The sequence below is a fragment of the Pyxicephalus adspersus genome, chromosome 6 (assembly GCF_032062135.1).
Source record: "Pyxicephalus adspersus chromosome 6, UCB_Pads_2.0, whole genome shotgun sequence".
Taxonomy (NCBI): Eukaryota; Metazoa; Chordata; class Amphibia; order Anura; family Pyxicephalidae; genus Pyxicephalus; species Pyxicephalus adspersus.
In genome coordinates, this window is record NC_092863.1 from 55,915,639 (window position 1) to 55,927,539 (window position 11,901).

Genomic DNA, 11,901 nt, shown 5'->3' on the forward strand with positions numbered 1-11,901 from the left:
CCAGCATCACGTGTCCAGGGACGTCTGCTAAATCTTCCCCCGAAAACTAAAGATAAACTACGTAGGTTCCGTTAGTAAATAATATAGTGTTTATTGTATTTGCAAGAAAACGAACATTGCACGTTGAAATATGTGAAGACTTGTACCACCCCTGACACAGTATTGTTCCTGGAATTCAACGGTATAGCTCTGTTTAAATATTTCAACGTATTGCTTAGCTTACAATAGTGTAGGGACTTGTATCACCAAGCACTGGAGGGTTCCTCTAATCCAAAGTTTGCTTTAAATATGTAAATGTTTACAAAGGTTCCAAATAGGTAAAATATTTCAGACTAATCCCCCTTTTACACATTCCTTGCCTCCTGGGATACACAAAGCTGGAAGTGCCATTATTGTGTGCTTGTATAGTACAGGGGTGTATGTGGAAGACATTGCGGCATTGGTGGTCTCTGAGAAGAAGCCAGCCATCGATATCAGGTGAGCCGCACCAATTCTACACCAAATTCTGCTTTCTTTTCCATCGTTTTTATTGAGAGACGGCTGCAGTACTTTTGGCTGTAGGAGTCTTCCACTAATGAGTGGGTAAAGCAGGGGGGTTGCCAGTCTGTGCCCTGCTGTACCATGCTCCCATGGCTGGCACTGAGATGCAGTCAACATATCAGGGGCTTTGTTTTTCTACCTGGTGCCCAATAGGTGAAATACCACACATATGGCCCCCGTGTTGGGCACCAGGGTTAGAGATACATTTTTAACAGTTATCTTTGGGTATCAACAGAACTTCAATACCTACAACTATGGGACTTGTGTAAATAGTTATCACAGGGACACCCCTTGACCTCTCTGAATCATTGTGCCACCATCAAGCTTGCCCCTAACTTACTATAACTATAAGGAATCCTTCTGAACTCTGCATTCCCATAAGTACCTTACTTTATGATTGCCTGGGAAAATTAAATGGGCCAGTCTTTCATGGATTAGGACCTAAAAAGAAGCGTTCTCATATATATATATTATCATTACTGGTGCACTGGATGGTACAGTTATCTCCCATCTTTGCACCAAATTTTCACCACTTTTTTGCGCAGTGAGATCATCAAGTTTTTTTCCAAACTACATCACCCCATTACGCGCCTAGGTCAGGTGACGTAGGAAGAAGAACCCGGAAGAGAAGGCGAAGATGGAGGCACCTGGAACGACAGCCGGATGACATGGGACCCGATGGAAGAAACCTTCAGACTGATTGACTGCGCTGTGGGATTGAAGGTAAGTGTACTTTTTTTTTTGTTTTGGGCGTTTTTCAGTTTACTTCCTCTTTAAAACCTACCTACTGCTTCCCCGTTGTATGTGTGACCATTGACTGCTGTATTTAGGGAACCCTAATTTCCCCCCTCCCCCTCTTTCTTTGGAAGAAGAGGCTCTCCCATAGATCCAGCACAATAAAACAAAGGTTCTACCTCTCTGACCGTTGACTTCCATAGTTTATCATCTTAGGGTCAGCCCTTGTCCCACTGTGAATCATTGTGCCATTATCAAACTTACAACTGGTGTGTTGTGTTAAGGTGCGATATGCTTTGGTTACACGTTCATTGTACAAGGTGAGCCATTTGTTTGAATAGTACCGTAACACAGCAGAACATTCAGAGGATTCTGTGATACAACTTGTGGTGTGTTATGACTTCAATGTAGCTGGTTGGAGGGGTATTAGGAATAAAACTTTAGCTATGTGACCGGGCTCTAAAGTACATACAGTTAGTTCCCGGGTTAAGGACATCCGACATCCCCTAGATACGAACGGCGCTTCCCTGCTCCCTTGTGTGCAGGGTGGACGCTTGAAGGGGGCGGTTTGCATGACTTGCAGAAGAAATCTTTTGCTAAACACAGCTGAGGTTATGGGTGATCTTAGGGGGTTGAGCTCTTTTTGCAGTCTCTTGTAACTCTTTAATGACCAAGACAAACTCTGCAGTTGTTTCTTTTTGCATATCAAAGCACAGCTTGCTCCATTAGTTAATGTGTGTGTGTGTGTATATATATATATATATATATATATATAATTATAGTAATGGCCTCCCAAGCACCAATGACATTCTTGTAGTGGTAAGAGAACCAGTCACACCTTCTGTAATACAATAAAAGAACAGATCTGTGTGTCACTGTTCAGACATAGAATGGACCCTGACAGGGGTACGGAATTGTCAGACTTCTATCCATCCACAGCCCCACCCCTCCCTGGCACCTAAATACTATGATGACGTATGGGCAGGCGAGTCATGGGCACAGCTGCAATGGGATCATAAATTTGGGGATCTTCCAGAAACACCATGGTACTGATATATTTGCATAGCAGTCCAATATTTCTGTTGCACAGCACAGACAAGCCTGCGTTTAGATGACAGGGTAAAAGGTGGTGACAGGGTTTCCTCAAAGAAAACAGGACTAAATGTTACCATTCATTTATTTACTACTCTGCAGAGATTTATAGTTTATAGTCTCAGCACACATCATTGTATTGTGTTGGTGTGAACTAAAAAAAAAAAGCAGAGAATATTTTGCTTTTGCACAGTATACTCCAAAACACAGTAACACCACCTGCTGCACCACTTAGTACATTGAAAAATAAAAATGTGTTAGCAGCATGTTTTATAATCCATATGTTGTGGCGGGAATGGAACCTAAATTAAGTTTAGAAAGGAGAAGCGTCAAGTGTTCTTCATAACTGATAACAACCAGGAAAAATAAGTCCATGTGGAGTATTTGTCAACCACTTAAAACCCGTTTCATAAGCCATCTTTTGAAGGCATGTATACTTGTCCTGTACTTTTTTGTAAAGTTATGAATAAAATACAAACTTTCAAACGAGCAGACATAAGGAGCTACATAGTGTGCTAATTGCTTGAGGGCCCGACCCTCCCCAGCCAACCTCTGTTGGCTATGTTTGTCACCTCTCAAGGTCTTGTGTCCATGGTCCTGGCAGAAAGATTCTGTCTACAAATGCAATGCTCTGTGGTTTTCTGTGGGACATAGAGATAGGCTCATTTTTTTAAAAGGGCAAAGCAACAGGTTTACTTTAATGCCAACTTAACCAACTATCTTGATGTTGTTTCCGCCACTGCTTGACACTGGAAGCAAAGCTCTGTATAAGTTCAGGTCACAACTTACACGGGGCTTCCTCTCTGTACCCTCTGTTATAGTGCCATATGTCTGAGTGGTCAATGTCTAAACATAAGAGGTTTTACATGGAAGGAAAGGGGGGAGTAAGTCACATGCTTCCCCATAGCTGGATAATAAAATACCTAAGTTTTTGGCAAGAAAAAAAAGCAGTTACAATAATATGTTTATAGTGCTTTTTAGTAAATTTTGTTCAATACTGAAATGCATTTTTAAAAGTGTATTTTGTAGTTGGGTGAATAGAAAATATTAGATATATATTTCTTGTTTATGTCTAATATTTCATATGCACCTAAAGCAGAACTAAATTTGCGATACTCTCCAGTCCTTGTTCTGTTGCAGGGTCCCACTGTCTTCTTCAATCTTCTCTCCTTTAATATGATCTTCGGCCAATTTGATTGTCTGGGCCAGGATGTCATAACTTAAGCACAAGCGTGCAGGAGTTCATTCATTCTTGGCACATGCATGGGAAGCTGGGATTGCCAGGTATCCTGTGGCAAAAACTGACCTGCTGCAATGCATTCCATTTCACATAATTATAAAAGTAATTAATAATAGTAAATAATTATACTGCAAAAAGCTTGTTTGATAAATACAATATCTCAGACGTGGTTCATCTCACCCGCCACTGTACTGTATATACTGTACATATTGGCTTTACATTTGAGATCGACACCGTGAAAGCAAACCACTTCTGCTGAACTCAATTATTTGAAAATTCATACACCGGTAACTTTTCTGATTCACTAATTTATCGTTAGTCATTGAGTAGTTATTGTTTAAGGAGGTAATTAAAACAGAAGAATGAGTGATGGATGTAAAGGAATCTTGTGCAAATGTGGTCATTTGGAATCATGTCTGATGGATGGTCCTTTCCCTGTAGGGGAGAACTGTAAGTGAATCATCTAGGGGAGTGGAGGAGTACTCAAAAAGACTGAATATAAGAATATAAAAAAAAACAATGGAAGTATAAGTAATAGATTGGTTGGAAAGAGGAAGGAGGGGTAAGCCGAATGGAGCGGGACTCCCTCAAGGCCCACAAACAGTAATCGGTGGTAATATGTAAGACTATATATTCTTGGTTAATAAGAGGGCATCAAAGTCTTTTGCCAGATAATCTAAATACTTGGGTCCTGATCTTTTTGAAGGTGGTACTATGTCATTTAAAGTTTGTCCTTGGTCATGTAACAGGTAATTTTCTGTTTAACCTGTGTGATGCTAGGAGTGTCTGGCCACCAGATTATCACTAAAATCTGCTTGACCGCTATAATTATAATTGTGAGTTGTCTCAATTTGTGTTTAGAGCGTTTACAAACCATCATCTTTTCTGTTAAATATTTTCCCTAATACAGCGTATATCATTTGGTATACTTTAACCCAGAATTTCTGGATTCTGCGTCACTCCTACAATATGAACACAATGAGCCTGATTTTTTTTAAGGTTCTTCAAGACTGGAAAAAATAGACTATCGTGGGAGAACCTGAGTGATCCAGTACACTTGGAATGTATTTCTTAAAATAATTTGCTATTTTATGTTTTCAATCCATTACAGGTTTGCTGGATCACCCATGTTCACTCATGTTAGTTAAAACAACTTATAAATGCAATAGGAAAAATTAGCTCATTGTGATTTCATTTAACATTAGCTATATTTGAAACCAAACTTTGTTAGATCAAGTGATCTAATGGGGCTCCTCCATTCACACCACAGCTAGTGGTATTGAGCCAGGAAGTATTACTCACTGCCGCCCCCATTCATTCTCTGTGGGTCTGCTTCCCTCTGGGGAGAAAGTACATATAGCGTCTCCCCAGAGGCAGCGGTTCCCTGGCACGAGGAAACCGTAATCGCAGCACAACCTTATGGTCAGTGTAATTACTGCACACCTAGAGAAATAGGACCAGCACTGAGCTCTAAAGCGTCACCTGCCTCAGTGAGTAGCTGACCAGGCTATACTGGCTTTTGTTAGCAATAAAAGAGAGGTCAGGTAAGTCACTATGAGTTGTGGTAAGACTGGATGGAGCGACTGTCAAAATGTGGTGGTAGGATGTAGGATTTGTGAATCTTTATTACAATGATTTTTTTGTGGTTTGGCTGCTGGAGTTCACCCTTTAGAGCAGTGTTTCTCAACCAGGGTTCCTCCAGAGGTTGCTAGGGGTTCCTTAAGCAATGGGCAATTTACACCTATAGGTCAGTTTAAGTGACACCAATGATCTTTTTGGCTATCTGTAAGGGTGACATTCTTCCCACTGGCCAGCAATGTAAGAGACTTTCATTCCGTTGACTACCACACTAATGTTCTGTGATCTGTGGTTATAGTAATTACAGCATGGCTTATCTTAGGATCTGAAAGTTCCTTCAAAGGTTCCCCCATGTTATAAAGGTTTGGAAACACTGCTTTAGATCCCTAGTAGGTTTGTGGACATCTAGGCCACTAGAGGCATTGTGAAGTTTATTTTTGTTATACAGATTATAGATTATACAACACCAATCTAGCAGGTTCTGTGTTAACTACACGTGCAGACATGATTTACAAACTGTTTATGGAGTCCTGTTTAGAAGTATAGTGTAGCTTTCAGTTAGATGTCATATAATGTGCATCTTATGCTTTATGGAAGGCAGCTTTATTCTCCAGAGAGACTGCTGGCTGCTCCATGGAAATGATCAGATGTATCTAAAGTGGTGTCAAGGAGCCTCTCCTATTTTTATCATCGTGATGTTGACAACAAACAAATATAGAAAAGAGAATACTGCTGCAATAGTTTATTATAAATGTAAAACAAGATTTCTAAATGCTTCCATGTTTTAGTTAACATCTGCATACTTTTCAGGATAGATTCTTAGAAAAACTAAAAGTTTACATTTTTTAATTAAATTTTATTTTAAATAGAGAAGAGAAATGTTTAAAAACAATTTGGTTACAGAGATTTCCCTTTACTTCCCGTCTTGTAGACGTATTGGGAGTGAGCAGATATCTTCCTAATGTAAGGGAAAGCTAAACACTTTATTTTTGTTTCTTGAGCGGAATGTAAGTTATTGTCTCAGGCCAAAATTTGTATTGTCTGTACAGTCATCCCCCAATGTTATTTAATGATCTGTTGTGTCAGATCAATAAATGACTGATACAGATGACCACAGTTGTTTCCTATTGTGGAGGACTTGGCAGGGAGCCTTACTCTTGTCCTTCATAAAACCAATCAGTCTGTTTGTACAGTGCTCATTCATTCCACTGGAAGTGATCACAAATTATAGTTTCACTGTTGGGTCCTTCTCAAAAGGTTTCCTCTCTAGGTCTTTTCTGGTAGTAACTGAACAAAGTCTTGGGTTTACCCTCCCTTTTATTAGCAGGGACTTTGGTGATTAGGACAAAACTCCATAACTTGGACTCGCACAATAATAAAATCTTGACTGTGGTTCACTTCATAAAGGATGCGCATGTAATCAGATATGAAAATATAAATATATGAAATATACAAAACTGCAGAATGGCAAAGTATTATATACAAATGTATTTATGCCTGTACAAACAGAGAAAAGGGCCAGACCATGGACAGCACTAATGGAGAAAAGGAGGCCAGATCACATCGTGGTCCATCAGCCAAGAAATGAGGCAAGGACCAGAGCACTTTCTTTTGCAGTGGTCGCCAAACTTTTAGGACCCACGGACCACTAAAATTACTGCCTATGGACCGCGCATGCACGGGGAGCTGTGTGTCACTCAAAGGGGAAGAAACTTCCCCCATATTGACGTCGTAATGGCGGAACCTGCCCACTCTCCCATCACAGATCTGAGCCTGCGTTGGCAGAGTGGGCAGGTTGTGTTTAGAGACACAACCTACCCACTTCCCTGAGCCTGCCGTCCGTACACAGGTCATGTTCCGTGGCCCTGGTTGGCGACCGCTGTAATGCTCTAATGCTTTATCTGCAAAGTGCTCATTGGCAAGGAACAGGGAATAGCCTGAAATTATCACAAGAGAGGACGCTTTATAACTGAATAATAAAATAAAAATAAATTACCGTAAGTCTAGAGATTAGCTTTAATACTGCTCTCTGCAAATGACTTCATATGATTTGAGGAATGCAGATTGGTTCTTTTTGGTTTTTCTTTTTGTTTTCCATTTAAATAAGAATTTCGGGAAAAGCTGCTAAAGCTGCCCTTTCTTTTTGATGAAATTCCTCCAGGTACTATAACTTCTGTGGCTGTTTTGGCTCTGTTGTGTTAAAGTTAAAAGATTTTGATTGGTTCTCCAGAGCCTTCACTTTTTTTGGCTTTTTTCTTTAACCTGGAAATTGTAAAAAAAATGTTCTTTCTGTCCCTAGGTGGCTATTCTCACTTCTCCACTGTTTCTATGGCGGAAAAATTGTTGCCACCTAAGCTGTAATTCCTCATTACATGACATATGGCAGATAAGGAAGTTTGTTACCTGGCTAATAGATTTATGTTTCATTCCATCCAATCTTTTTCACAACCCCTCCAGAATGGTTAGCCAACCTAACTTTACTGCAGTTTAGAAACGCCTGTAGGTCAGCACCCTGCCCCAAGCCTAGGATTAGGAAGGAGCAGCTACACACTGATGATACCATCTAATCCATTTTTTTTCTGATTTGTTCCAATGTAGAAACCCTGACATGCCCAAGTACTGGCCTTGTGGTTACTGATGTTATTTTATGCAATGTCCTAGTAATAAATGTAATGTGTTTTTTTTAAATGTTTCCTATAATAATAATTACATACCTAACCTCACTGCTGTTGGTGTTTCTACCTGAAATTCAGCTGTCAACATCCAACATGATGTTGCCCATTCAATGGTGGTACAAACATAATGTAGTAAGCTGGATTATAAAAAATCTTTTTTTTGGGGGGGCTATGGGGTTTGGAGGGGAAAAAAATACCAATAAGTATATTGTTAATCATGTTTGTTAATCTCCACCCACTTTTCTCTTTGGCTGTTGCAGGCGGGGGCCAGCTCCATGTGGGCGTCTTGCTGCGGGCTGCTGAATGAAGTCATGGGCACTGGTGCTGTGCGAGGGCAACAGTCAGCATTCGGAGGCGGAACAGGTCCTTTTAGATTTGCACAGAACACAGATTTTTCACCATATCCTTCTTCATCCTCCACCATTGTGTGTAAAGCTTGTGGTCTGGCCTTTTCTGTTTTCAGAAAGAAGGTACGTTTATGGTTAATGTAAAATTACATTACACATAGGGACCTGAATTTCATGCTTTCTGGTTCATTGCCTGTCCAAGTATTGGTTTATCAAACAGATTGGTGTGATAAGATCTGTGTAAGTACATTTTTTACATATTGTAAAAATTATACATGATAAAAGGTTATTTGTCCTCCAAAATTTATATATACAAACATTTCAAAATGTATGTTCACCCCTGGGAATTGAGTTTTTTCGACATTCAAAATGGGTAAACATGGAATCTTCATTAAAATAACATGTGTGAAAAAAGGCAATATACAGGGAAATGTTGTATTTTCAGTCACTAATTTAACAAAAATATTAATTTAGTTATTTGCTTACTGTGGAAAAAGTAGGTAAACCCTTAGCCTCAAAGGGTGGTATTGCCCTCTGTAGCAGAAATTACGGGCCATCACTCTCAGTCATTAATTTCATTACCATTAAAGCATTGTGTTGCACAAAGCATGTCTACTGGTATAATGGCCAAGCAATTTTTTTCATTCCAAAGCACATTGTTCCTAAAGGCCTGGTGTTTGTATGTTCCTTGAAAAGCTTATAATTTTGCTCTCATGTTCTCGGACAGCATCGGCTTTATCTGGCACATCTTCCAGGCTATTTAAATTGTTGCAATATTTTTCATTGTAGCTGCATTCATTTTAATTCCATTTGTTGCACGAGTAACCTAAGGATCCCACAGTGTAAGTTTTAGAGTTCCTATAAACTCTAGTTAGCTTGTGGGCTGAATTTGCTGGGTCAGCCAGTCCTGGACAAACTGGCAGTCATTTCATATCAAAGCCACTTTATTTTCACTACTATGGAGTTCATATTATTTGGTCATTTTTTTACCCCCTTGCCAAACTAATAGCCTCCCAAACCCTTTTTGCTGAGGGCCTTTTGGTATTTTTATAGTGACACAACACTGGCAATGGCAAAGCATACACCCTAGTTTGAGGTTTAAAAAAGATTTGTCTCACCTGCATACTTCCTAAAGAGGTCCTAATCATTGGCACCTTATCTAGAACACCTTAATTTAATGTATTTGATGTGGTAGTAAATGTAGTGGTGTACTTTTTCCCTATATGACAAATATGCACTTTTGGTAGTTAATAAGAAATAATAAACCATGCAAATTTTCTGGGTTGTATGCTCAAGTTTATCACTTTGATCAGTAGGCATTGCTTGAAGATCTAATGTTTGTCTGTTCAAATATGTTGAAAATGTCAACTACTTTCGTGAGATGTACTTGCTTACACTTTATTGTGTATATGAAAAGAAAGTAAAGGAAAGCTAGGGTTTGTTGCGGCAAATCAAAGTTAAATTGTGATTAAAAGGTTGGATGAAAGCACAACTTTCATATACGAAAATTATACAATAAATTCTTTATGGTCTTTCCAGCTGCTTGCAGCCTGACACTCGGTTTTACACAACTCACTTTAACTGCTTCCATGCCACTTCTCTGCTTGGACCTGAAGTTGCTTTCTATCACATCTAACCAATAAAGAGTACTTCCTTTTTAAAGAAAAATTTACCCTGTTATCCATTGCTTAAACGGTCTCTGCTCATCCCCTGAAGAAGCCTATTGGCAAAACGCATCGGGATACGAGAGGATTTTCTGTTAACGCTTAGGGATTTTTTTGTCTTGTTAATTGGTCCTACATCCCATGACAATCATGGGAAAGACCAGAAAGAATTTATTGTAAAAAGTTTAAATATGAAAGTTGTGCTTTCATCCAACCTTTTACTTGCAATATAACATTGATTTGCTGCACAAAACCCTAGCTTTTCTTTGCTTTCTGTTCATATACTATGATTTAGGGGGGTGGCTTCTATCCAAAACACATGTGAGGTGGAATTAGCTATACTTTTCAGATACACATAATTGTGTAGACAAACCAGTTATTGAACAATTTGGAAGCCAGATGTGAAAGTTGTTGCTGCACACCTGTGATAGTGGTGTTCATACAAACTTGATCCTAACCAGTTAGACCTTTGGCATCAGACTGATTTTATTGAACCAAACGTCCTATGTTCTGAATAGGACAAAAAAAAACCCTCTCCCAAAAATATGACTTTAGTTTATACATTGAATTATCCGTACTTTCTAAAGCTCTGTGGAATTTTTTGGTGATTGTTCAATTTATCACATAAATATTTCATGTTTATTGCACAGTACTAAACATATCTTGGCAAAATTGCAAACTATTTGTCTTGTTGTTTCAAGGGAGCTGAGAAAATGGTTCCAGAGTGGACATGTAATAAGCAAAAACCGGAAAGCTGTAGTAAATTATAACCAGTCATTTCCTCCATCCAATATTAATCTGTTTTATGGAGGTCCCAGAACATTACTTGTCTGTCTGACAACTACCAAATAACATAAAGCCATGAATAAAGTCTTTTTTTCTGTACAAGATGTATTATTTGTAATTGTAAGGATCCATTAGGTGTGGAAATGATCGTGACTTCCTGAGAGATGGAGAGGCATGTAGGAACAGCTGCACGCCTCTGCGTCTTTCAGCGCTTGGTGCATTTGTCTAAAATCCCACTCTTCATTATTTCAGATGTACCCTGCAGAGTCACACTTAAAAAGAATTCATGTTGATTTCCAATAATAAACCAATTAGATTTTAGAACCTTTGAATGTCCTTTGCAGAACCTGGACAATAGAACAAACTACAAAGCTGCAGTGGTGCTCTAAAGTATGAGGCGAGCGTTTACAAGCAAAAAAAAGCCCCCCTCAAAAAGATTTTTTTCATTAAACTAATAACTACATATTTTTAGTTATATTCAATCTTTTTTTAAGATAAAAAGGGTTTTGTCCACCTTCATAAAATATTTTCATATTTGAACAAGTGACCAAAACCTGAAAATCATTTCCATATTCAATTAATAGAATTACTTTGTCCCAGTTTTGTGAATAGATGAATCTTTGACAGCCAAATGTGACAGCTTGTAAGCAACCCGGTCACAGAACGTTCAGAGGCGTTGGAAAAACAGCACAGAATAGAAATGATAGTCAGCACAAGCTCTTGTTTTGGGTACAAACTCTGAACTTAGGTTCACTGTTAATGTGCTAACTAAATGCTAATCAAACTTTTGCTGACTGATGGACTGTTTTCCCCCTGTACACATATTTTTGTGTTACCTTTACAGTTAGAGGTGTGTTTATAAAGCAGTAATTGTGACATGAAAGTACAGTATGTAGTTAAAGCATAGTGAAAACATATGAGTTTGAAGGAACATCAACAACGGGAGGAGTAAATGAGGATGTCCTGACTGAGATTAGTCTCCTCGCTTTCTCCTCTTGCATTACTGGTGGAGGAATTAAAGATGAACTATACTCAAAAACTAGTCTTTTATTTTAAAATCTATTCTTATTTACTTGCACTAAAATGTCAGTCTTCCCTGGTGGCACTGGCTGGGTCAGCTTGTATCCATGCAAAAATTTTTATTGTTTAACCACCTAGCCGGTATGCCCGTACGAAGGTCGGGCAAAAAAAAAAATGGCTAGGATGGTTAACCCCGTAATTTTGTCACATCCTTACCTCCATGG

General features: G+C 38.9%; 1 protein-coding gene across 3 annotated transcripts in view; it reads left to right on the plus strand.

Moving 5' to 3' along the window:
* Positions 1-37: 37 nt before the first annotated feature.
* RNF34 (ring finger protein 34) overlaps positions 38-11,901 on the plus strand; it is a 21,845-nt gene continuing 9,981 nt past the window's right edge. Inside the window, exons 1-2 of one of the 3 annotated variants that reach the window (XM_072415905.1) lie at positions 38-61; positions 8,121-8,330. In XM_072415905.1, coding sequence (XP_072272006.1) covers positions 8,136-8,330 — 195 coding nt within the window. In that variant the 5' untranslated portion in view covers positions 38-61; positions 8,121-8,135. The other 2 variants (XM_072415904.1, XM_072415903.1) reach the window with 2 other exon arrangements.